Here is a 27,679-nt window from a genome sequence, read left to right as displayed (position 1 = left end):
TGGGTTTTTCACGGGGAAATTCGTTCTACAGGGGGGTTTTTTTTTTTTTTTTTTTTTTTTTTTTTAGAATATTCAAACCATAGATCCAGGAGGTCAATACAAGACTTTTTTACTCTATGAACATGTGCCCTAAAATGCTTCCTAACCGAGATATCGATCAAAAGCCGTTATCACAAATCCGTGCCTGTAGAGATTTGGGTATGCTGATTTAATATTATTCACGCCAAAATGCTCGAAATTCATTACACCAGAGTTGTGCAGGGCCGCTACACAGGCTTTGAATCCAAGATCAACTGTCTTTCTACAAGAGAAGTTGTCCCAATATCTCTGTTTTATTATTAGATGTACGGTCTCCGACTGTTTTATTTTCATTCTAACCTCCTAAATGAAAGGTGAGTAGGTATCATTAGTAAGAAAAATAGATAAAGTAGAACGTCTGCTCGTTTTGTTCGATATCTCGGTTAGGAAGCATTTTAGCCCCACTCTCTAATCTGTACATTGACGTAAAACGTTAATTTTACACTATCACTCGCTCATCACTGTTCTATAGTACCTAGTTATTTAGTCTGAGTCTACTATACATCACTACAGTGCAATGATAAATGAGACAAATTATAACAAACCCCAATAAACAGCATGGTAAACACAGGTAACATCTTGAGATAAGACGTTACGTTACGTTTTACTGATGCTTAGAGTCAGGCCAAAAGAAAAAACTCCCTTTCCTCAACCCCAGTTGCATCGTTAAGACCTATTCGGATGAAACTCAAGACAAATGGGAACAGGCCTTTAAAGAACGCAATCAATTATCTGGACATGAAGTAGAGCCGGGAAAGGATGGCCCCACTCTCTAATCTGTACATTGACGTAAAACGTTAATTTTACACTATCACTCGCTCATCACTGTTCTATAGTACCTAGTTATTTAGTATGAGTCTACTATACGTCTATACATCACTACAGTGCAATGATAAATGAGACAAACTGACAAATTATAACAAACCCCAATAAACAGCATGGTAAACACAGGTAACATCTTGAGATAAGACGTTACGTTACGTTATACTGATGCTTAGAGTCAGGCCAAAAGAACCCCAGTTGCATCGTTAAGGCCTGTTCGGTTGAAACTCAAGACAAATGGGAACGGACCTTTAGTGAACGCAATCAATTATCTGGACATGAAGTAGAGCCGGGAAAGGATGGTAAAAGAGGGGCGTCTATTCTTGGCACCTAACCATTCTCTCGCCTACCTCAACACAAGAATGTCGCAGCATGGCACAGTGACGTCACCAGATCTTTGGCTACTCAATTCTTGGCACCTAACCATTCTCTCGCCTACCTCAACACAAGAATGTCGCAGCATGGCACAGTGACGTCACCAGATCTTTGGCTACTCTACTCTGTCACATCACACACTATGAGTGGATTTTCTAATTGAGTACAAAATAGCTCACCAGATGTGTGTTTAAACGGTGAGTCACTTTGTACACATGAGAGTGTTTTGTGTTGTCTTCAGTCAAGGTTCCTTGCGAGTATGAATGTTGTTGTAAAAGTCGCAGGCAGCATAAAAGGGCTGGTGGTCGTGATCTTTTCCTGCCACACTTGTATGCATGAGTTTGCATGAGCGTGTGTAGCAGGCGAAGGAACTCATCAAAATGGGAAGTCAAAATTGCTTCTCCCCTGAACGCACTTCGAAGTGATTGAAACTTCAGGTAAAAGTAAAATAATTATTTTGTGAGAACCACCCTGAAACCCTTTCTTTTATATCCACAGTATACCAGACGATTACAAGTCATTAAATTTTACGAAATTGAGAACGTTTCAAGGCAGCAATTATTTTGTTTCTGAGATCTTTTCCTGCCACACTTGTATGAACGGGTTTGCATGAGCGTGTGTAGCAGGCGAAGGAACTCATCAAAATGGGAAGTCAAAAGTGCTTCTCCCCTGAACGCACTTCGAAGTGATTGAAACTTCAGGCAAAAATAAAATAATTATTTTGTGAGAACCACCCTGAAACCCTTTCTTGGGACATCTTACGAGGACGCCCTGTCTATAAACTTGATTTCGCGGCGGGGTCTGGGGTAGAGATAGAACATAATATTAAAGCTCACTGCATTGTAATCGCTCGTATTGTTAACTCGAAGTACTCGAACCTTGGACGTGCATCAGAGTATTGTTCTCAGAATTGAGTGTTATCTCACCCTAGAACTACTTTATCTCTTTAAGTGAGCCATATGCTATCAAAACTAAGGCAAACTTTATCTCGGAATTCTCAGACTAAAGCAAATGACCAATCGGGTTCCAAAGAAGTGAGTTGGAGCCTATGAAACAAGTCAGGCAAAGTCGGACACTGGGAAGACTGGGTCTTGACACAAGATCAACAGCAGTGAATCAAAATGCATCACCAGACTAAAGCTAACCAAAAAAACACACAGGACACTGGGAAGACTGGGTCTTGACACAAGACCAACAGCAGTGAATCAAAATGCATCACCAGACTAAAGCTAACCAAAAAAACACACCAAATTCATACAAACCACTATACACAGGTATTATATCCACAGTATACCAGACGATTACAAGTCATTAAATTTTACGAAATTGAGAACGTTTCAAGGCAGCAATTATTTTGTTTCTGATAGGTACACTATTGAATACATGTTTATCCGCCGAAAATACAGGAGGTAAACCTGAGGCAAGGTCCGAATAAGAGAAGTACAACAAAACACATACAGCACGAGGGTATAGTTTTCAACATCGTTACGTCCTGTATTTCAATGCCTAACAGGCTTGCAAATTTTTGGAGTCAACATTGAAATAAAGGTCATTTCTACACTTTGCCTTGATCTGCGGTGAGCTTCGAGACCAGACCAGTAAAGAGTATGATATGAACCATCAGACCGCAGTATTGCACTCTCTAGCTAAGATATTCTTGGAGGATTAGGTTTCAATAAGCTAATGGCGGGCGTCTTGTTTTAAACCAGGAGTTGGTGTTTTCTTTATAAACTTCTTTATATTTAGATTTTGGATTGTCAGCAAAGATTCAAATTTTTATTGAACATACCTAAATACAATTATTGTACATAATTCAAACATCAATGATTAAGAAAGTAAGTAATAAAATAGAAATGATATACATAAAAAAATATTAATAATAAAGTTCAAAGGAAGCGATCCTGTCTGGGAAAAGTAATAAGGAATGGCAGGTTGACAGGAGGATGCGGGTTCGTATCCTAGGTGAAGCAAAGAATATTTGAAAGTTGACTCAGCTCCCAGTTGAGGTTTAAGGTGTAAGGGGGGGGGGGAGGTCACTAATGGCAGGTAACTAATTGCTAAATGTAAAGAAGGGGTATAATCTCGAGTTTTACTTAAGTAATTCATGGTGCCTACAATAGCTGGATATACTTTGCAATCCGTAGATTCTCTCAGGGACGAATAATATTGTTACTGTTAAATCATACTTCATGGAATTACAATACAACAAGCAAAATTATCTCAGTCCTAGGACAATCTCTACCATTGAACAGTGAAACAATTACAACTTATCATCTAGTTGACGCCTACAAACCTACAATCCCGCACGTACCAGACACTGGTTAACTCACCACTCAATAGAATTACTACTAGATATCCACTATACTAGATATACAGGGTGATCGATTTTTTTTTTTTTTTTTTTTTTTTAAAATATTTTTTTTTTTTAGAATATTCAAACCATAGATCCAGGAGGTCAATACAAGACTTTTTTACTCTATGAACATGTGCCCTAAAATGCTTCCTAACCGAGATATCGATCAAAAGCCGTTATCACAAATCCGTGCCTGTAGAGATTTGGGTATGCTGATTTAATATTATTCACGCCAAAATGCTCGAAATTCATTACACCAGAGTTGTGCAGGGCCGCTACACAGGCTTTGAATCCAAGATCAACTGTCTTTCTACAAGAGAAGTTGTCCCAATATCTCTGTTTTATTATTAGATGTACGGTCTCCGACTGTTTTATTTTCATTCTAACCTCCTAAATGAAAGGTGAGTAGGTATCATTAGTAAGAAAAATAGATAAAGTAGAACGTCTGCTCGTTTTGTTCGATATCTCGGTTAGGAAGCATTTTAGCACATATGTTCATAGAGTAAAAAAGTCTTGTATTGATCTCCTGGATCTATGGTTAGAATATTCTAAAAAAAAAAAAATCCAACCACCCTGTAGAACATGGACACTACTGGACAGTCTAGTCAAATTGATTGGCGATCAATGTCCGTTCTGCCACTCCACAAACGATCGGAGATCTATCAGAACATGACGTCACCTATCGGCATAACACAGCTATAATCTCTCACTATGAATCTGAGTGCCTCTAACTAATCTCTCACTGCCAATCTGACTCGCTGACTGCCTCTAACTCAATCGATGACAAAAAAACACGTTTGTTGGCTTCTTGGACCATCTTGGTAACTTGGTTCACCAGAAATAATCACAAGAGAGAGAACCAAAAAAAAATCATAAGCTTCGTTTAACAACGCGTTGCGCCGGATAAGTTCGACCGATTTCATTATTATCAGATTTAGTTATAGGTTTTTACTTTTTTACATCCTATTTTGTATCAGTTTATAGTTTAGATATAGTTATAGGTTTTGTTCGGGTTGCTGGGTGTGGGGGTAATAAAATAGCAACTTTCTCTGACGTGAGAGGACTATTAGGTCACATTTAGATATGAAACTCTAGAAGATCAGCTGAGCAGAAGGCTTCCGATTTGACAAGAGTATAATGAGGCGACTGATTATGTGTTTATACAGGGTGAACGAAAGCTAGTTGCTAGGGGAGATTGCATTATTTACATTGAAAGGGGGGACTTTTAACTAAATTCTTGTGTGCGGAGTCCAGAGTGTAGGACTATTGCACCCTTGCTAAGGGAAATTGTCTCATGAACGAACAGTCAGTCACAGGGTGAACGAAAGCTAGTTGCTAGGGGAGATTACATTATTTACATTGAAAGGGGGGACTTTTAATTAAATTCTTGTGTGCGGAGTACAGAGTGTAGGACTATTGCACCCTTGCTAAGGGAAATTGTCTCATGAACGAACAGTCAGTCAGTCTTATTATATCTGATAAGTAGAAGAAGTTTAACTAACCCATCCTCTAGGGCTGTTTGCCCCTACAGCAAGCGTCGGAGAGAGCTTTTTGTGTATATCTGGTAGTACAGGGGTAGGTTGGAAACTTGTAAAGTGGTGAGGGCTATCAATAAGCAAGATTAAAGCCTAAAGACACTCTCTACCACTTGACCCTTAAAGCTCTATAACCACCTACGATTTCGTGGTCAAATTAACAAATATTGGATGAATATTTAATTAAATTAAAACAAATACTTTGGAGGGTTGGAACTGAACCCTCGCCCTTCCGTCCACCAGACCTTATCCACCCTGAGGCACCCATTCTCTCCGCTTCATATGAATCACCCAGTACGATTAACGATCAATGTCCGTTCTGCCACTCCACAAACGATCGGAGATCTATCAGAACATGACGTCACCTATCGGCATAACACAGCTATAATCTCTCACTATGAATCTGAGTGCCTCTAACTAATCTCTCACTGCCAATCTGACTCGCTGACTGCCTCTAACTCAGTCGATGACAAAAAACACGTTTGTTGGCTTCTTGGACCATCTTGGTAACTTGGTTCACCAGAAATAATCACAAGAGAGAGAACCAAAAAAAAATCATAAGCTTCGTTTAACAACGCGTTGCGCCGGATAAGTTCGACCGATTTCATTATTATCAGATTTAGTTATAGGTTTTTACTTTTTTACATCCTATTTTGTATCAGTTTATAGTTTAGATATAGTTATAGGTTTTGTTCGGGTTGCTGGGTGTGGGGGTAATAAAATAGCAACTTTCTCTGACGTGAGAGGACTATTAGGTCACATTTAGATATGAAACTCTAGAAGATCAGCTGAGCAGAAGGCTTCCGATTTGACAAGAGTATAATGAGGCGACTGATTATGTGTTTATACAGGGTGAACGAAAGCTAGTTGCTAGGGGAGATTACATTATTTACATTGAAAGGGGGGACTTTTAATTAAATTCTTGTGTGCGGAGTCCAGAGTGTAGGACTATTGCACCCTTGATGCTAAGGGAAATCGTCTCATGAACGAACAGTCAGTCAGTCTTATTATATCTGATAAGTAGAAGAAGTTTATCTCTAACCCATCCTCTAGGGCTGTTTGCCCCTACAGCTAAGCGTCGGAGAGAGCTTTTTGTGTATATCTGGTAGGAGTAGGACAGGGGTAGGTTGGAAACTTGTAAAGTGGTGAGCTGGTGAGGGCTATCAATAAGCAAGATTAAAGCCTAAAGACACTCTCTACTACTTAACCCTTAAAGCTCTATAACTACCTATGATTTCGTGGTCAAATTAACAAATATTGGATGAATATTTAATTAAATTAAATCAAATGCTTTGGAGGGTTGGAACTAAACCCTCGCCCTTCCGTCCACCAGGCCTTATCCACCCTGAGGCACCCATTCTCTCCGCTTCATCTGAATCACCCTGTAGTACGGCTCTTATTGAATAAGACATCGTTTAGAATCATTCTCGATATGATTGATCAATAAGAAAGTGTATTCAAATCTAGAAGAGTAAAACCTAGCACATCATTGCTTGTTCCCACTCTCTAATCTGTACATTGACGTAAAACGTTAATTTTACACTATCACTCGCTCATCACTGTTCTATACTACCTAGTTATTTAGTAACCCAGTACGACGGCTCTTATTGAATAAGACATCGTTTAGAATCATTCTCGATATGATTGATCAATAAGAAAGTGTATTCAAATCTAGAAGAGTAAAACCTAGCACATCATTTACTAAATCAATTCTCTATGGAGTCTTTGGGAAATACATATTAATTTAGATTCTAACCGGTATGCAGCATCACATGATTAAGGCCTGTGGTACGTGCTTTATCTCGGAATTCTCAGACTAAAGCAAATGACCAATCGGGTTCCAAAGAAGTGAGTTGGAGCCTATGAAACAAGTCAGGCAAAGTAGAACCTTTCGATAAATGATGAGCCTCTGTGACAAAGTGGTTAAGGCACCGTTTTGTAGGCAGAAAAGCACAAGTTCGAACCTCGGGTGAGACTTTTATTTGGTACATGTTAAGCTGTGTCCAACTGTCCACACATAGTCGACGCCATAGATCAATGGTCGATCAGGCAAAGTCGCAAAGTAGAACCTTTCGATAAATGATGAGCCTCTGTGACAAAGTGGTTAAGGCACCGTTTGGTTAGCAGAAGATCGCAAATTTGAATCTCGGGTGAGACTTTTATTGGCTACATGTTAAGCTCCACACATAGTCGACGCCATAGATCAATGGTCGATCAACGAGGTAAATAATCTCTGTTGTTAAGGCAGTGTACGGTTTCAGTCGACATCCAAACATAGTCGACGCCTATGTGTGGACAAAGCTTTAGGATGGTCGATCGACAAATGATAAGCCTCTGTGACAAAGTGGTTTAGGCACCGTTTGGTTAGCAGAAGATCGCAAATTTGAATCTCGGGTGAGACTTTTATTGGCTACATGTTAAGCTGTGTCCACACATAGTCGACGCCATAAATCAATGGTCGATCGACGAGGTAAATAATCTCTGTTGTTAAGGCAGTGTACGGTTTCAGTCGACATCCAAACATAATCGACTATGTGTGGACAAAGCTTTAGGGTTTGGGCTCAGTCAAAAATTCCAATCTGGGATTCCTCACCGGAAAGTTTGAGATTCGCTGGTCTCATTAATAACCTGAGCCAAGTCATTACCAAAATAGACACCATTCCTACCTCTACATTACACAAGCGTCATTCTCCAAAACCACATCATTTCAAAACCACATCATTTCAATAGACAACACCTGAGAGTCAAAAACCAGAATGAAAGACTTGGACTTCCCACTCTTGATAATGATGTCTTGGTACAATAATGAAACAAAAACGAGGTAGGCAATAGGTATGGCGAGTTCATCAACATTGATAAATACGTGAGGTACAAACACAGAAGGAACATTGTAAAGATGGACTATGAATAGAACAGACCATTACCTGTCTACCTAATGGCAGTAGACGACTTGAATACGTTGTCTACATTTGTACAATGTCAAAGTGGGCTTCTTGTGTACGAGTAGTACACTAAAAAGAGTAGTTCTTTTTATATGACTCACTCACACATCTCCAGAAAACACAAAGTACAATGTCAGTATGCGACGTAGAAAGTAGCAGGTATGGATTACACAAGCAGCAGTGAAAAGTAAGTAGAGGAAAAAGAGCTACAATGTCAGTATGCGACGTAGAAAGTAGCAGGTATGGATTACACAAGCAGCAGTGAAAAGTAAGTAGAGGAAAAAGAGCATTTGAACCGGGGTAAAGTAGAGGACCTGTGTAGAGGAAGAGTAGAGGAAACCAGTAAGTAGAGGAAAAAGAGCACTGCTGGAGTAAAGGGACTTTACAGTCCTATGCGAGCAGTATAAATAAGCACTATTATTATTATTATATTATTATTATTATTTGAAGGAAAGGACTAAGGTTCAAATAAAACAAAGGAATTCGGAACTCAGACATGGAAATCCTCGTATTCCAATCGACTCTCACCAAATAATTATAAATGCCAAGAAGGACAATAAAATCGATATGAATAACTAACAAACTTACTAATGAGTTTGAGAACACTATAAAGATAAAAACATTATCACTCCCAGACACAAGTGTCACTCACTTCATTTTACTTCAACACAATGTATTTTTGCGTAGGTACGTGCTAACCACCCCAGTAAGGCTGGTTTATTAAATTATTTAAATTTGAACTAATATACAGAAGATAGTGAATAACTAACAAACTTACTAATGAGTTTGAGAACACTATAAAGATAAAAACATTATCACTCCCAGACACAAGTGTCACTCACTTCAAACATTTTTACTTCAACACAATGTATTTTTGCGTAGGTACGTGCTAACTGCTAACCACCCCAGTAGGTACGTGCTAACCACCCCAGTAAGGCTGGTTTATTAAATTTGAACTAATATACAGAAGATAATGTTCAATTCCGAATTTAGACAGGCCATGTGGTCCCAATCCTCACAGAATTTCTTCACAGACATGGTCTGACTATTGAAACCGAGCGTTCCTCTTTAAAACAGAGTAGGTAACTGGTCTTATAAGTATCAACTACCAACAGATTTGAGATCTCCGTCCTTATAGTTTTACGAATTGTTTGACTGCTCATCTATGTCATAACATAAAACAGAGTAGGTAACTGGTCTTATAAGTATCAACTACCAACAGATTTGAGATCTCCGTCCTTACTAGTTTTACGAATTGTTTGACTGCTCATCTATGTCATAACATTATTTTTTACTTCGCTATTTTAAGAACTTGTCAAGGAACACTCCTAAAGCAAGTATCTTCCCTCTTATACACAGATTTTCGTAATGTCTCGCAGTCTCGCGGACGTTCCGAATTTAGACAGGCCATGTGGTCCCAATCCTCACAGAATTTCTTCACAGACATGGTCTGACTATTGAAACCGAGCGTTCCTCTTAGTTTAAAACAGAGTACGCGCCTAAGATTTCAAAGTTCGTTTCTTAAGTGCTAATCAATTAAAATATGTGACTTTTTTTACTTCGCGCCTTTTAAAACTTCACTAGGAACACTCCTAAAGCAAGTATCTTCCCTCTTATAAACGGATTTTTGTAATGTCCCATTGACGCGCCTTATGCACAACTACCCATTAGGTAATTGCCCGATGGTAACTCCATGTTTACGAAAACCAGAAGTTTGGTTTGGCACGTGGCAAGATCTGTGTCAATGAATTTGAATACTTGTGTTTGCAATAAGGACATCGTCGTGTGATTACACTCGTACAAAATCCGAAATTTGAGAGTTTGATTATTTATACCTATTACCTAGTACTGAGGAGGTTTTTAAGGGGGATCTCATTACTTTTTGAAGTAGGTACCTAATAGAACTTCAACCAAAATTGAACATAATTAGCGATTATCTTTACTATTATTAGATTTGGTAAGTGGCACTATTTAGATCTATAGATCCTAAATCATGTCATAATACTTTAACAATTCTTGAAACAATGATAGGTATTAGATTTATACCTATCATTCCCCCAATCAGAGTACAGAGATTAATTCTTTAAAAACATGGGCCAGATCATTTGAAGAACTCAAACCATATGATTCAAGATTATGGAAATCTTGGACAATCTGTAATTCGTATTCTGAAGACCAGTTAATGTCACGCACTGAAAATTTCAAGCCTTCAGTGTGATACCTATTCATTTTCAAGGAGAAATCCGACTGCCAACTATCGCCAATGATTCCATTATGTTACTTCATTACAGATAATATCACCCGTATGAGTTAGCAAGTAGTCTTTACTCCACTTAACAAAACTCCATATTATTAACGCTGCATCGTAATTAACATGCAATCATGTATCACATTATCTGCTTTGTTGGGAGTATACTAAATCATCACCTAGCTGCTTTAATTAAGTCTGTGTTACCTAACAGTTTGGCAAGTAGACAATCTACATATTGTACATTCTACATCTTACATATACGTATAGGCAAGGAAAATTCAGCCTGTTCATGGTAAACCTTCAATTTGACAGTTCCCGGAGTCTAACCCAAGGCATTGTTTTGTATTACCTTGGCATTCCGCAGGCTAGACTTGGGTACAATTGCCTTGGTTTTCCTTTTCGTTAGTTCAGATTGCCATCAAGTAAAAACCTGATGTGGAAAACTGTTCGCCCAAAACAAGCGTGCCTAAAGGCGCAGGCGAACGTCAAGAGTTCGAAGCGCCGCGCCGCCTGTGCTTTTTAACACGAAACGGAGCTTTGACTGTTTTGAGCTTTTTCGGCATAAAATAAACACAAGACTTATTCTTACATTAAGGCCTGTCGTACATTGGAAGTTGCGCGATGCCTCCTGAAAATTCAAACCTATGAAAATAATAGAACCCTTTCGGTAATCTCACACTCAAGGAGACCTATGTAAGTCGCGCGACTCCAGTGTGAGAGGTCTCTATCATTTTCATAGATTTGGATTTTCAGGAGACCTCGATACCAATGTGCGACAGGCCTAAAGCCTAGATGTGCCAGGCTTGAGACCTCGCTTCCAATGTGCGACAGGCTTTAAGCCTGGATGTGCCAGGCACTACATGATAATCTAATGAGCAAAACATTGGCAACAACACAGGGACAATAATAATAATCTGACTGCACCAGAACGCTTTGTGCTGAAAACAGGTCATAAAATGTAAACTAACTCCGGGGATCTCTCTCTCTCTCTCTCTCTCTCTCTCTCTCTCCTCCTGCCTCCTTGCCACAAGAGAAAAACTCGTCTTGTCTTGTAGTTATATTCTTTTAGACTTAATAAAAACCAGTTCTACCTCAGACATGCAGTACAAGTACCGTTATGTTTTTTACAGTCCACTATTCGATATAATCCGAACTCACAGTTTGATTCTACGAATTAGCTGTGATCTGTGATACTGTTGCAGTTACATTTGATCAGATTCGGCCTTTCTAATTATTTGTCATGCTTGTAATTTGTAAATACTTAGCAACTGAACAGTCTGAACACCTTAACCTTAAGAGCCAGAAGATTTTGAGAGTACCCTTTTGAGGGACCAACAATTTTTCGGGAGTTCGACGGAATCTAAGGGACCAGAGTTATCTTAATAAGAAATTGTACTGACTCACATAGAGGCACCTCATGTCTCTGAAGAATACACTGGGTTTTTGTTTGAAAAGTTTACAACACCATCACCATCCCTTTCGGATCCCCACTGGGGGAGTAAAGGAACTTCTCAGTCTCATTCTGGCAGTACAAGGAACCCCTAGCCCCCGAAGACTTATTGACTTAAGAGCAAATTTTCTGTGTTCCAATATTTTGCCAAATTCCATTAAAATCTGACATAACATACATGGAATTGATAGACATGAAACACAAACTTAAATGGCAGTACGAACAAGGTACATTATATTCTATTCCATTCTACTTGAGCTTTGTAATTTCTGCGAGCATCATGCCGGTACGAAACTCACGCCTCATTGCAAAGACGACATAACGGTGCCTCCCCCTCCTACCCACAACATCAGCACCTGAGCTGATGAGTCATTCTGTCCTCACAATATCACAAAGGATTTCCTTCCACAGTCACGCTACGCTGCTCACACAAAACTTCTTGTGTCTGAGAGTGTCTGTGAGGTTTTCAAGACAGTTTGCATTTACAGTTTTACACTCGGGTGGCAATCGATTAGTAAATGAGCTGTTTTTTTCGAATAAACTAGAAGAGCGCCACAGACGAGTTGTAAAAGGTGTGAGGGAATATGTGGAATAGAATATACCTTGTTATCCTGCTGGGATAGGACTAAAAAGTCCCTTTATCCCCGCAGTCTAACCAAGGTCTCATATATTTTGACACCTTATGGGGAACACAAGGATGTCTGAGAGTGTCTGTGAGGTTTTCAAGACAGTTTGCATTTACAGTTTTACACTCGGGTGGCAATCGATTAGTAAATGAGCTGTTTTCCTCGAATAAACTAGAAAAGCGCCACAGACGAGTTGTAAAAGGTGTGAGGGAATATGTAGAATAGAATATACCTTATTATCCTGCTGGGGTAGGACTAAAAAGTCCCTTTACCCCCGCAGTCTAACCAAGGTGTCATATATTTTGACATCTTATGGGGAACACAAGGAAAGTTTGATGTACTAGGTACTATTGGAGGAAGAAAAAGGGAAAATATAGGGAGGGTGAGAGATGTTTGATTCAGCCAAAAAAAAATCAGATAGATAGCAGCCATGATGGTGTGCCAAATTTAAATTAAAGACGAGTCCTTTTTGGCTCACTTACCTCTTTAGGTATTTTCAGCTTTATAATATGAATAACATATGGGAAATTGGTTAAAGGGTTATAGTCCCTTTACCCTTGCTAAGTAGTAGCTGGGCCACTCTAGTCTAATAGTATACTAAATCAATTCTCTATGGAGTCTTTGGGAAATACATATTAATTTAGATTCTAACCGGTATGCAGCATCACATGATTAAGGCCTGTCATACAGAAAGATGGCGCAGTGTGTCCAATAGGTATTCTTTCTCAGTTACATCCAAGATTCTCTTTGTAACAGCCTAAATCACATTACATTTTGTAACAGCCTACTTAAATCACATACCTATAACACGGGTAAGTATTTTAGATCAGACACTGGAACCAAATAAAAGTGACGGATCTGAACTGCCCAGGATAAAACTATCATTTCTATTCACGTACTCGTATGTGCATACGTAGTTAAGGTAGTACCTACAGTACGTAGGTACATGTATATTGCATATCTTTGAAGAAATGAAAATTTTGGACCATGCAGATGTTAACAAGAAGTTTCACGAAATCCACACAGAAAAGGAACCCCTTTTAAATTGAAGACGAGTCCTTTTTGGCTCACTTTAAGAGGTATTTTTAGCTATATAATATGATTAACATATGGGAAATAGGTTAAAGGGTTATAGTCCCTTTAAGTACCCTTGCTAAGTAGTAGCTGAATGATAATAGATACTAGTCACCTCGTCTGGGCCACTCTAGTCTAATAGTATTCGGGAAAAGCTCGCCTCATAAATTATTACCACCGACCAGTTGCGAGTTCCTTAATTGCCCAAATTCGTAGAAGCCCCATCCTTTAGGGCTGTTTTCCCCTACACGTAAGCCTCTGAGTGGGCGTTTTATGTATGGAGTTAAGCTAATTACCCAACTTATCTATCTATCGTTCCTTACCAGTTGCGAGTTCCTTAATTGCCCAAATTCGTAGAAGCCCCATCCTTTAGGGCTGTTTTCCCCTACACGTAAGCCTCTGAGTGGGCTTTTTATGTATGGAGTTAAGCTAATTACCCAACTTATCTATCTATCGTTCTTATCGGTCAGAAACTTACATTTTCTTTCATTGAGATCACAGAGAGAAAGCTGCTGGGTATATTTACAAGAAATTTGACGTCACGCCAAACAGAGATCCGTTCCTAGTTCCTGTCATCTGGACATGGAGGCCATTGACACATTAAACACCAAACCAGGAGCTCCGATACACAGACTCATTGTTAATTTAGGAATACACTGATGTAAATCTAAACTAAACCATCATGATTAACACAAACTAATACGACAGACGGGTCTAAAATTTGCCGAATTTATACTAAAAACAAACGATGTTGACCAATTGACGAAAACCGAGAGAAAAAGAAAGTACACAAACCAATTTAATCAAATTTATTCCAAAAAAATAATTATTAATACCTAATACTGACAAAAACTACACGAACAATCTACGTTCACACAAAAATAAAATATAAATCACAGATTTCCTAACGCATTTTTTTTTTTTTTTTTATCCAAATCTCATAATTGAATCTATAAATATCACACACACAAACACGAGTAGGAAAACGAAAAGCACAATTTAACACGAAATCACGAATGTAAAGAACGCATTGACGAAAAGAACGCGAAACACTGAACAAAACTTTGAATTTTCCAAAACACAGGGGAAATAGACAAGTAAAAAATACCGTATAATAGACTGTGTAAAAAAAAAAAAAAACTGGAAAGAGAAAATTCACACACTGCCAAAAAAAGAAAACTACCTTCGAGTAGATAAGAGCATGGAGTAATAGAGAATCGAGTACAAAAGTACAAAACAGCAACAAGCAACACTGAATGACACACTGCCAAAAAAAGAAAACTACCTTCGAGTAGATAAGAGCATGGAGTAATAGAGAATCGAGTACAAAAGTACAAAACAGCAACACTGAATCCCAGACAAGTGACTACTCAGCTGTTGTGCTGGTCACAGAGCGACTAAAATCTATAAACAACAAAACAACTATCAAAACAAAAACCTGATAAACTCTCTCAGGCTAAGCTTGAATACTGTGGATCTACTACCAGCATATCGTGAGCAACCGAGACTGAACGAGAGAAACTTCTTCCTTGTTATAGAATCGAACCCGCGACGAAGCAAAGAGAAATAAATTGAACAAAGAGCCCAAGTTCACAGTGATTTGAATATTGGTTAACATCAACTGGGTTAACATTTTTATAATTTTATCAAACTGAAACTAACATCTAAATCTTATAGTTGCTATTTTATCACCATTGGACTTTGCTCCTGGCAATTGATAAGGTAGCTATTAAAAACAAGCAAATTACAAAGCAAACAAAAATAAATATAAAATGAATTTTAAAAATTGCCGCTGGGACAGCTATCTCACGTCATCCGAGCTCATCCTAGCCCGTTACATAAACACACCGTCATACATGTTCTTATACCTGTGACTCACCCTCAGATCATCTGACAGACCTGGGTCTCACAGACCATGGTCTGATCCTACACTACTTTTATAATCAAGATTGATTGACATTTTTTGTTACATTCAATTTCCTTTACCTAAGAGTATTTAATTAGGAACCCAAGCAAATAGAAATTAAGGTAAATTAGGAAATTAGATATCATTATGTAAGTAATTACTTAATTAGGTTTCACAACATGAACTTGGTTAACAAAGAGCCCAAGTTCACAGTGATTTGAATATTGGTTAACATCAACTGGGTTAACATTTTTATAATTTTATCAAACTGAAACTAACGTCTAAATCTTATAGGTAGTTGCTATTTTATCACCATTGGACTTTGCTCCTGGCAATTGATAAGGTTCCTTCATATCCTTTGGCTTACTTACAACAAACCAGTTCTTCTCGCCAGAGACTTGTGTAGAGACTAATGTAAGGGAAGTCACAAGTTGTCTCGGAGCAACTCTCGGATGGTGTGTAAAAAACCGGTGGACTCCACTGATGTGTTTTTCTATGCATGCATGACTCCTTTGCTTGTTCATTCTTAGGGAGAGAAAAAATCTACTGTACTAGTAAGGGGCAGTATACCTTTTGGGGTATAAGATTCGGATCATCATGAAGAGTGGAGAGGACTGTAGGCATTACCTAACTCTAACTCCACACTTGATCGAACCTTCTTTCTAATTATTTGTCATGCCTTTCTAATTATTTGTCATGCTTGTAATTTGTAAATACTTAGCAACTGAACAGTCTGAACACCTTAACCTTAAGAGCCAGAAGATTTTGAGAGTACCCTTTTGAGGGACCAACAATTTTTCGGGAGTTCGTCACAAGTTGTCTCGGAGCAACTCTCGGATGGTGTGTAGAAAACCGGTGGACTCCACTGATGTGTTTTTCTATGCATGCATGACTCCTCTGCTTGTGCTAGGGTTCATTCTTAGGGAGAGAAAAAATCTACTGTACTAGTAAGGGGCAGTATACCTTTTCGGGTACAAGATTCGGATCATCATGAAGAGTGGAGAGGACTGTAGGGATTACCTAACTCTAACTCCACACTTGATCGAACTTCCTTTCTAATTATTTGTCATGCTTATAATTTGTAAATACTTAACCTTAAGAGCCAGAAGATTTTGAGAGTACCCTTTTGAGGGACCAACAATTTAACCTTAAGACCTTAACCTTAAGAGCCAGAAGATTTTGAGAGTACCTTTTTGAGGGACCAACAATTTTTCGGGAGTTCGAGCAAAAGACCCGAGCATAGTATATCATTCTACGGAATCTAAGGGACCAGAGTTATCTTAATAAGAAATTGTACTGACTCACATAGAGGCACCTCATGTCTCTGAAGAATACACTGGGTTTTTGTTTGAAAAGTTTACAGCACCATCACCATCCCTTTCAGATTCCCACTGAGGGAGTAAAGGAACTTCTCAGTCTCATTCTGGCAGTACGTGAAACACAAAAAAAAAAAAAAATCCAAAAGTTCAAACTTGGAACGTGTTCGTTCGTTCAATCTAGCATCAGGTACAACATTTGACTCAACTTCCACACGGCTCTTTGTAACAACTTTAACAAGACAAGGTTGACACATGATAAAGCGACAACTATTACAATCCCACGTTCCCCATGTCCAAGGCAAACTAGATTACCTCCCTGTCAACCTGCTTCCTTCATAACTTATTTCCTCCTCAGCTCCCCAATCCGCTTTTTTACATCCGACCTATTTTCAGCACCCTTCCTCTTCCATAAATCAAACCATCCCCCCGAATCCATAGTCTTTTGTAAGGAGACAATTTCGTATTCCCCCTTGTCTACATCGTTCATTTTCAGCTCACATCCTGCCTCTCCAAACTCTCCATTTCTCCACTCTTCCCTTAGATACCTACTTGTCTTACATCGTAAGATTTATTGCAACCTCGCTGAGGAAAAGGTCAGACACTGACAAAAAGACATCAACCCAAAAGATAAAGGTAAGTGGTCATGAAAAGATTTCTCCCCCTTCCCTTTTATTTTATTTTGAGAGGTGAGTATTTTGAATGTCCAAACTACACTGAACAATAAATTGACTTCTTAAGGATTGATTAATTAATTAATTAAAAGTTAATAGTTATTTAAAGACTCTATTTAAGTTACAATTCAATTTCAATGGCCTTTAAGGAAGCCAATGTATGTTACAAAAGTAATGTCACAATTAAGTAGGTATGTGTTTAATCTCAAATGTACTTAACATAGACTTAATTTAACATAAACTGCTTGCCCCATTTGAACTGAACATCATAACTACCCATACCCAAGTACCTCTCGCCACCCAGCTAAAGAGAGAACCTTTTAAAGAGGCCATGCTTCCATAAGCTTTGAGAGCCACTGCCCCAAATCGTAACTTTGGAAACAGTTTTCATCCAATAAATGAATTTCTGATTGAAATTTTCCTTGCAATAAATCTTCTTTACCTTCTTTGTGCTCAGAGTGATAACTCCACAGGGATTCAAATAACGTGTCTGTCCCTACACTTAGCTGATTGCAAATGACATTTGCTTTTCCATTCTAAGTTAAATAAACTATGGGGATAGGGAAAGTAAAAGCAATGTGTAACGTTGAAATCTTGGGAAATCAGGGATGGACCTACGCCTGTCTGCCCCCTTAAATAATTGCTTATACTTAGGTATATTTTATTTTAAGGTACTTACTAAACTTATTTCAGGTTAACTGCCTTAAAATACATGTAGCTACTTAATGAGTATTTGCTAGGTTACTTAAGTGTTACCAAGAAATCAATGTTACTTCAAATAAATAATCACCACTAAGTATTTACTTGGGAAATGAAGTAGGTATCTTAAAAACTGTTTTACTGGGGATGACTAAATCAATGCTTTTCTACTTCAATTTCTCTCCTCTCTTCCCTTGTACTCACACAAAAGTAGGTAAATTATTGGCAAGTACCTAACATTACTCATTCAAAGTTTTTCCAAGTGGCATACTTTGTCAAATAACAGTTTGATGTCTGTTACTTACTCCCTAGGTATTGAATAATTGTAAATTTCAACTGCATCTCTCTCTTTGCTCTACACATGATTGCATATGTACCTTGTACCTACACTACTTTTATAATCAAGATTGATTGACATTTTTTGTTACATTCAATTTCCTTTACCTAAGAGTATTTAATTAGGAACCCAAGCAAATAGAAATTAAGGTAAATTAGGAAATTAGATATCATTATGTAAGTAATTACTTAATTAGGTTTCACAACATGAACTTGGTTAACAAAGAGCCCAAGTTCACGATAGGTAAAAAAAAAAAAAAACATATAAAACACAAAAAGAAAAAAACTCCTTATCAGATTCATCTCTCATTCAGAATACCAAATGTCTAGCCTTGTCATTTTGTTTTCAGTCGGAAACAAGCTTTTTCGTAGGTACCACTTACCTACAAATATAGGTGTATTTAATTTACAACGTGTAGGTACCTACCTATAAAGGTGCACAAATTGCATATCTTGTAGGTAGGTACCTACCCAATTTTTACTTTTTTCACGTGCGCAAACTCCTATCCCGTTATCATTGTCACAGACGGAGGGTAAAGAATGAACGTAAATTTCCGTCTATATCGTCAGTATGTGTTGGTCGGTGCTATTATTCACATCAGTGGATTAGTGGACGCTCTCACCACAGTGGATTTGGGTGGCATGGCATCGTATGAATTTGGAGAGTTCGCCTACAAATGTCGGAAAGTTATTGGCGCGGGCTTGAACTACAAGTAAGTACCTCGGGTTCGTTCTCGGAACGGCTCGCCTTCTGCTAATATTCTGTCTTCCACCTCTCTTCAAAAAAAAAAAAGACCTAGGTAGGTAGATAGATACCTATAGGTCCCCAACGTTGAATAAGGTAAGGGGCAAACAGCACTAAAGGATGGGTTAATTTTAAACGTGTACCTATAAACCTACTTTACTTAGTACTTTACTTAGTTAAATGAGGTACAATACCTAAATTCCAACTACGGTTTGCATGATCGGTTATAACTCTTTTGTTGATTTGGTTGGACCCACAATGGAGCGGTTGCAAATGGGTAAAAATTATTAATAAATGGTCGATTCCTATGTAAAAAGTCGAGAAAAATCCAAATCTGAGGTCAAAACGCCGAAAAAATAACTGTAAAAGGTCGAAAATTCAATTTCTATTTTCCGTTCCAATAAAGAGTTCAAAGATGTGTCACGTCAGACTTCAGGCAGTTGTCTTTTTCTTCCGCTAGGTAGCGCCAGTATGCAAGCACGCTTGCGGAGGAGCGGAAAGAAATGCGCAGAAACGTATGCGCACAAACACATAAATGTGTTGCCTGCGAGGGAGCTTTGCTCGGAACATTTGATGTGACGTCATCGTGTACGGGAGCGTATGCCGTGACGTCAGAGTTCAAGATTTACCGGTATTTTTTTAAATCGATTTATCTCGAGATCTAGAAGTCGTAGAAGAAAAAGGAAAATTCCATTGTTCCTCGTTTTTTCTGCTCTACGACTTAGAAACTTCACCCACGTAAGCGCAACTGTTCTATAAGGTATTAACACTGAAATTTACTAACACCGACGATGCGACCGTTTTGTTTGCAGGAAAATCATAAAGGAAAGAAATTTGGTCACTCCTAAAACTCCTGTGATATTCCTGAAACCACCCAGCTCTCTCATCACCGAACCTGAACATATCGAGGTAAAACCCACTAAGGCCAGCTACTCACTATCAGGTAGACCTGATAGGTAGGTACACCTGATCAGGTCTACCTGATACCTGATGAGCACACACTATCAGCTAGACCCGACAGGTACGGAAAAGAAAAGGTCCGCTAGTCAGGTACCTTGGTTCATTTGGGTCCTTACGGCTCACATTACCATTGAAGAATTGACTGCCATCATATCACAGAACAAGAGCTAGGGCCAGAGTTAATATCGCCGCTACATGCAGAGGACTTAACATACTCGAAGAGTCTGGGGCAGTAAGGTGGCGATTGGGATCACACGTTGAGAAGGAAGGTAGAAGCTGTTCGTAGTTTCTAGACAAGTATTTCTCCCCATTGATGGTGGTACTGAGGAGTAAGTCTTTCGAACCCAACCTGCGAGCATCGTCCTGAAATAAACACAATGACCATTAGAACATTTGAACTTGTAAACTCGACACAAGTAAAGTTTTTATTAATCTGGACTTTGGACCCAGAGTTTACAAATTGAATGTTTTGAAAGACTGCTTACGTTAAATAATTTAAATAAATAAATAAAAAAAGATTTACGTCATTGTAGAACTGCTAAGATTTTTAGTGACGGATTTTAACCTTTTACAAACAACTCGTCTCTAATAGAGGGAACTACTGAGGTCTTATCGTCTCGAAATCTAAAGGAGGAGGACAGGATAGGAGAAAGCCGACCGTACCGAGAACGAACCTCATTTGTTTACCCTGGGCGGGAATCGAACCCGCGACCACGCGTTTACAAAGCTCACTACCATCCAAGTATGAACGGGCTTTCAAATTACCTGGAACAGCACATGCTCCTTCAAATCAAACGGAGCGAAGAGCTTGAAACTTTCCGCCGGGGTTCCTGAGGTTTTCAACTTCTGGCCAAAGTAGGCCGCAATCTGACGCATGGTACCGGCTATCTCGGCCTCTCTCATCTCACTGGTATTGCTGGGAATAAGCAGCTGGCCACGGGTAGCCCATAGCAGAGCGCAGGATGTGTTGGCGTAGACGCTAGGGGGATTGTGCAGGCCAGGCGGACAGATGACTTCCAGCGAGTGCTCGCTTTGAGTGAAATGCCACTCGTGCTCTGTGAAAATATGCATCGTTTACTCCCGCGGCCACAAAATGAGTTTAAACTCAGTTAAGTTTAACTCTTCAATGAAATTAAACAATAAAATAAATCATGAATTAGGTTTAATCATGAATTATTGGGCAAAACTTTGAAATTTTTTACTACCGAATTTCATCAAAATTGGGCAAATCGTTTGAGAGTTATCATGCAGGGAACAGCGAACATTTTTAAATTATTATTATTTCAAAGGGAACCTTCGAGAAAAAAAGTTTGGCCATCCCTGCCCTGTAGTATGAACATATGATATTACTCACCCACTCTAGCATCAAGATTCTTGACATCGAGGAATATCACATCACCTCCTCCATCTACAAGACATCCCAATATTTCTCCCACCTCATAAGCCTCATTCCTTTCATGCGAAGCTGAAAACATTAAGCAGACAATAAGGAACTATAGAATTTGGAAATAGGGAACACCTTAAGGGCTCCTGCAGGCCCAAAAAGTAACAAATGTGTTGAACATTTTGGGGAAGTTTCATCAAAAGTATGTATTGTGTTTCTTCTCGCTCATCTAATGAGGGACACACTACAGGATGGGTATGAGGGACACACTACGACACAGATAAGCAAAGTCCAAATGCTGAATCTTCGGATATGTTTGCGATGGACAGATGAACAATGATCATGGCTACGTATCTACTTTGTTAGTCGCTGAAGAGTTTGTCATAACATCCTTTGGGATGTTGCACCTTCGGGTGGCTCGCAGGGAAACGTACTACACTTTTGGAATGTGAGAGCATCTTTGCAATAGACATGCTCTTTCTTTTCCTCCAGAAACACGCACGAGAACACGGTCTCCCCTGGACGGTGGGCAAAAGTTTCGACACGGCATGTCCCGTGAGTGATTTCATTCCAGAACACGAGATAAAGGACCCAGACGATGTGCCGCTGTGGCTTAAAGTGAATGGGGAGTTGCGACAGAAGTCAACTACCGGGGACATGCTGTTCAAAACGGGCGATCTCATCAGCTACATATCCCAACATATGACTCTGGAACCGTACGACCTCATTCTGACAGGTAAAGCTGGGTTTATACTTATGTTTCAGCAGAGTCCACACTCTGTTTAAGCAGAATCCAAATCACCCCTAAAGGGGATTTAGCTAATATGTTCGAAATGTCGTACCTACAACATTATCGTTTGACAATAGCGAGTTTTTGCAACCAAAATTAGCGTCCTGTTACCTGAACTTTAATGTTATTTGAGGAAAACTACTTTCTGCGCAAGTGAAAAAACTAGTTTTCGTCAAACGACGTTTAAGAGTTCAGTTAACATTAACATCGCTATTATCGTTTGACATTTAGGAGAGAACAATAATATTATTGAATGGTCAAAATAAAATATTATTCCGACCATTCATTACGAATCCAATGTAGAGATGGCAGGGTCCACAGATCATTTGAGTTCCGATTGATAAAGTAAACAGAGGATTGATCGAGGAGTCTAGAAAATCGAAAACGAGTCAGTAAAAGGTTTTTATCAGGCTTTCGCGGTTACCTCAACAAGTACGTCCTAATGCCTTGATAAATACTGTGTAGTGAAGCAAACATCCTGCTAACGGACTGATAAAAAGTCCTTGGGAAATGGGAATGGCAGGTTTAATTTTAACTGATCTTTGTTCGAAACAAAATTACAGGAACCCCATCGGGCACAGGACCTTTGAAAGATGGTGATGTTATAGAAGCTGGTCTGGGGAAAGACTTGGTTAAGGTCACTTTCAGAGTGAAGACTGTGTAGACGTCAGCACCAACTAGAAGTTGAGTAGAACACCAGAGCTCCAGAGTTGGGGGACAAACGCGTGACAGATCCCAGTGTGGATACTTAATTACTTTCCGTGTCCAAGATCACCAAAAATGCCGTTAGATTGTGTTTTTCCAGTGCTGTACGACCTGTATTGCTTTCTCGTCTGCGTTCATCAGGTCCTCGTGTGTACATGTGGTCTCGAGTTTTGGGCGGAGGTGTGTCATGGTTTAGATGGTGCCACATTTTTTTCCAGTGCTGTACGACCTGTATTGCTTTCTCGTCTGCGTTCATCAGGTCCTCGTGTGTACATGTGGTCTCGAGTTTTGGGCGGATGTGTGTCATGGTTTAGATGGTGCCACATTTTGGTGGTTGGTGTTGAAAGGATTCAGTGAATTCTTCACTGTATGGAGACGCCGATGGTACTGTTAGACTGTATTCATGGGCTCCTTCCATGTCTCGTATCAGTATGGATACTGGTAACACAAACACTTCGAAAATACCCTAAATGTGTTCCAAATATTTGCAGGCACTCCGTGTGGCACAGGACCTTTGAAAGTTGGCGATGTGGTGGAAGCTGGTCTAGGGCATAAAGACCTGGTAAAAGTAAAGTTTCACGTAAAGGAGCCTGAAATCCCCGAGGAAAATTCTGAAAACACTGAGGAGAGACTAATGACATTCCCTGACTTCCCTACGAGAACATTCCCTGACTTCCCTTATTAACCGGAATAAGTCAGTACCTGAGGAAGCCAAAACCAAATGTCAGCCCAAAGCAAAATCACCCTAGTTAGGGCTGATTGAGAGGCTGACGAAAAACGCCGACCCCGTCTGTACACGGGAAAGGGCGAAGAAAAAGAAGATGTTGAGGTGTAACCTCCACCCAAGGAGGTACCACCACATTCTGGACATAAGAAAGAAATCACGACTATAAAGGGAAAGCAATCACAATTATACCTATAATAGGGAACACCTTAAGGGCTCCTGCAGGCCCAAAAAGTAACAAATGTGTTGAACATTTTAGGGAAGTTTCATCAAAATCGTCGATTAAATAGGGAGTATGTATTGTGTTTCTTCTCGCTCATCTAATGAGGGACACACTACAGGATGGGTATAAGGGACACACTAGGACACAGATAAGCAAAGTCCAATGCACTCAGATGTTCCATTGCAAAAAAATAGACAGTTCGGTAAAACACTTGGAAAAAAAAAAAAAAATCCGACTAACCAATCGAGATATCGTGGAAGAAACAGGAGACAAGAAATGAAAAATTGCCGAGTTATAACTTGGATCTCACTTCGTTCAATTTTATTATAAAATAATAAATAATAACATTAGATAATATTAATATTAATATATTCTACTCACTATCTTCATCACACAAAGGTACCACATCAGGGTCCGGGGAGTAGACGGCACAAATGTCTTTGAAGTATTGCTTCAACGCTTCCTCATAGGGACACACGTGGGGAAGCAGGTCCTCAATCATCAACTGGTACAGCACAGCGTTCCATCCCAGATCACCCACCATGCCTAAAATTAATATTTCGGGATAATATAATTTCAATCAAGCTTTCTTGACTTAGTGGGGCGGAGCACTACCGCGCTTCTTAATGCCTATTTACATCCACCGATACCAATACTTTGTTTTATTTTTTCAAGAGGTTTGATAGAGGGAACTGTAACTACTGAGGTCTTATTGTACCGAAATCAAAAAGAAGACAAGATAGGAGAAAGTCAGTCGTTCCAGAAAAAAACCCGTATCTGTTCAGGATAAAATTCGCCCGGGGCGGGAATCGAACCTGTAACCTAGCGCTCAACAGTCTAATAGGATGCCACCGATCCAGAATTCCATCAACCCCTTGGTTTACTAGGGACACCCTTGCCCAAGGAGGGTGTCATGGGGTCATCATCATCATTTAGGTCGGAATGGCCGAAAGCTGTTTTAGCTTACCAAAACAGGCACGTTTATTCTTCAGTTGAGCAAAGGACTTAATGTGGGATGATTTCTTGACAACGGCCACTGCATATCTATGTTCATCTCCATATTGATACAGGATGGGCTTCAGGTTTGGGTTTGCCCTGTAAAAAATAAAATAATAATAATAAATGAAAAAAACCAAGAAAATAATAATAATGAGATCAAGTAATTAGTACGTTACAAATAAGATTTCTCTTTCGAAAAACTTCAAGGAGACCATCTGAACAATTGCGTGCGGTGACACACGTTGAATGCACCAGTTCCGATGGATCACTGAAGTGAAACAACGTTGCTAGTAAAAAATAAAAAAAAAAAAACACACACACACAAACAAACGGCGAACACCTACCTCAAAACATCAGAAAAATCGTCCGTACTGATAACCATCAGATCCGCTTCCCCTGCCTTCAGCATGAGCTCGCAGTTCGCGATGGTTTTCCTATCCGGAGACCGGCATTCGATGTCTGGCATTACACCGAAAGCTCTGGCTACCTGAGCCATGACGTCACACTTGCGGCGCTGAGGTCCGGATTCGGCACATAGCCGGATGATATGATGTTCGTTATCACATCCGGACTCGTCCTCAGAAGCGGTGAGGTAGTTAGTGGCTGAAATAACGTACGGGTAAAAAATAAATATTGAAATTTTTTGAAATAAAATAATCTGAAATTTCCGAAAGAAATAGCAAAGGTTTAGTGCGAAGGGCATTCACTCGGCAGACGAAAAACGCCGAACCCGTCTGAAGTTGGCGAATCCCTTCTCATTAGTTCTCTTATATCTACATCATTCTTCTTAAATAAAATTAGACCCTCTATTTTTGTCTCATTCCAAACATCAAAGCTACCTATAGGAGGCTATAGATCAGATGGAAATACTAGTATACCACTTACCATTCTTAAACTTCTGCAACTCATGTGTGATTCTAATACGAGCACCCATGCTATTCGCCACTATAAGCTCCTCTGGATGTAGTACGGTAAAGTCTACACCGCTGGAGTTGAGAAGTCTTAAACATTCCAGTCTGAAATACAACACCCGGAACGATATGATTTAATTCGTGTAATTGAAATCATTGAGAATGTAAGGTCACTATGATTGACCCTCGACTTATTATGTTCCTACGAGACTGAAATTTTCCATGCCAGGCATCTCGCAGTAATTCCGGAGGAGGGCTGTATTTAGGGCGCTCTACACCGCTGGAGTTGAGAAGTCTTAAACATTCCAGTCTGAAATACAACACCCGGAACGATATGATTTAATTCGTGTAATTGAAATCCTTGAGAATGTAAGGTCACTATGATTGACCCTCGACTTGTTACGTTCCTACGAGACTGAAATTTTCCATGCCAGGCATCTCGCAGTAATTCCGGAGCAGGGCTGTATTTAGGGCGTCCCCCCAACCCCTCGGGCTTCATTTTTTCCACTTTACTATTGAGGTGGACTTCGAAAATTTGGAACATCTACCCCCTCCCCCGGTCCATCACTGTTTGGACTTTTGGGCCCCCTCCTCTATAAAATCCTGGACACGGCCCTGTTTTGGATCTGGTGTTATTCTATGGAACCTATGGTATCGATTGAAACTAGATCGACGGAAATTGAAATTTCAGTCGATTACATTACTTTCCTGTATGTAAGATGAGTAGATAAGGAAAGTAAAAAACAATCTGGAAATTTGAATATCTTAAGCACCTAAGCTGTAAACACATAAACATGTTTACGCTGATGGCAAGATGGTTACCATTTGGTATAAAGATGTTTACGCTGGTACTTTGGGCATTTGGGGACGACTCCGGTCATTATCAGTGGAATTTGTTAGGTATCAAATTTTCCTCATATTAACTACCCACACCCATTTTCCAAAATAAAAAAGGTTAAAAAAAAACTGCCAAAATTTAAACCCAAGAAAGACCTCAAAGAATACTAGAGCATTTCATTACTTATCTACCTACCCAAACCAAAAGTCATGTTGGTTACTTAAAAGGAAAAAAAAAGTATATATGAGTATATATAATGAATGTACTTGAGTAGGTACTCACATTTTTTATCTGCCAAAGTAAGTGGAAGTAGATGACACATGAACAATAACAACACAAACTTGGTCATGGTTTGACAATTCCACTCTTGATTATTCTACTTGAATTTTCCTACTTCCTGTTACTAGAATACATTCATCAGAGAGAATTTTTCCAGGGATCACTGCAGCACTGCAAAATGTAACCCAAAAACACTGTTTCGGTAAGCACAAAATATTTGTTATAATTTTTACTCCTGCAAAATTTCAATATTTGGTTAATCCAGTTGCCAGCCTAGTTAGCTTAGTTGAAGGAAAGTAAAAAACAATCTGGAAATTTGAATATCTTAAGCACCTAAGCTGTAAACACATAAACATGTTTACGCTGATGGCAAGATGTTTACGATTTGGTATAAAGATGTTTACGCTGGTACTTTGGGCATTTGGGGACGACTCCGAAAAAAAAAACCAACGATATCAAAGCTCGCTGGTACAAATTACCAGAATACATAAAGAATCAACATCCGAAGTGATACAAAGGTGTGGCCATCCACACATACATAGGCCGTCGATTTCGAGTTTTACTTTATGTCGATCGATGTGAATTTATTGTGAATCGATGTGGATCGACGGCCGGTCGACTATGTGTGGAGTGGACACACCTCAATACACATATTATGGTAGGTATAATACACATACCTATCTT

The 27,679-nt window shown here is 39.3% G+C and overlaps 2 protein-coding genes and 1 long non-coding RNA gene across 3 annotated transcripts; 1 reads left to right on the top strand and 2 right to left on the bottom strand.

Moving 5' to 3' along the window:
* Positions 1 to 18,794: 18,794 nt before the first annotated feature.
* On the top strand, positions 18,795 to 20,157 carry LOC113468452. Its single transcript, XM_026825385.1, has 2 exons — positions 18,795 to 19,150; positions 19,995 to 20,157. Exons 1-2 carry the CDS (start codon positions 18,978 to 18,980, stop codon positions 20,140 to 20,142), a joined length of 321 nt encoding a protein of 106 aa, XP_026681186.1. The 5' UTR covers positions 18,795 to 18,977; the 3' UTR covers positions 20,143 to 20,157.
* An 81-nt stretch (positions 20,158 to 20,238) lies between these two features.
* LOC103511687 (serotransferrin-A-like) lies at positions 20,239 to 25,573 on the bottom strand. The gene is made up of 6 exons (XM_026825384.1): positions 25,312 to 25,573; positions 24,936 to 25,063; positions 24,350 to 24,514; positions 21,497 to 21,607; positions 20,908 to 21,197; positions 20,239 to 20,505 (listed from the first exon to the last, which is right to left on the bottom strand). Exons 1-6 carry the CDS (start codon positions 25,461 to 25,463, stop codon positions 20,296 to 20,298), a joined length of 1,056 nt encoding a protein of 351 aa, XP_026681185.1. The 5' UTR covers positions 25,464 to 25,573; the 3' UTR covers positions 20,239 to 20,295.
* On the bottom strand, positions 22,966 to 23,375 carry LOC113468453. Its single transcript, XR_003392198.1, has 2 exons — positions 23,251 to 23,375; positions 22,966 to 23,132 (listed from the first exon to the last, which is right to left on the bottom strand). It is a non-coding gene; the product is annotated as an uncharacterized LOC113468453 (long non-coding RNA).
* Positions 25,574 to 27,679: the final 2,106 nt, after the last annotated feature.

This window comes from Diaphorina citri, unplaced genomic scaffold, assembly GCF_000475195.1.
Source record: "Diaphorina citri unplaced genomic scaffold, Diaci psyllid genome assembly version 1.1 scaffold740, whole genome shotgun sequence".
In the NCBI taxonomy this organism is placed as follows: domain Eukaryota; kingdom Metazoa; phylum Arthropoda; class Insecta; order Hemiptera; family Psyllidae; genus Diaphorina; species Diaphorina citri.
Note: the sequence above shows the minus strand (reverse complement) of the source record. Positions and strands in the feature narration are given on the sequence as shown.

Bases quoted from the DNA above. Each gene is read 5' to 3' on its own strand.
- LOC113468452 (XM_026825385.1), top strand. From the start codon at position 18,978: ATGAACGTAAATTTCCGTCTATATCGTCAGTATGTGTTGGTCGGTGCT. The intron at 19,151-19,994 runs GTAAGTACCTCG...TTTTGTTTGCAG, and splicing joins GGCGCGGGCTTGAACTACAA to GAAAATCATAAAGGAAAGAA.
- LOC103511687 (XM_026825384.1), bottom strand. From the start codon at position 25,463: ATGGCTCAGGTAGCCAGAGCTTTCGGTGTAATGCCAGACATCGAATGC. The intron at 25,064-25,311 runs GTAGGTGTTCGC...TATTTTTTACAG, and splicing joins GATTTTTCTGATGTTTTGAG to GGCAAACCCAAACCTGAAGC. The intron at 24,515-24,935 runs GTAAGCTAAAAC...TATTAATTTTAG, and splicing joins GAATAAACGTGCCTGTTTTG to GCATGGTGGGTGATCTGGGA.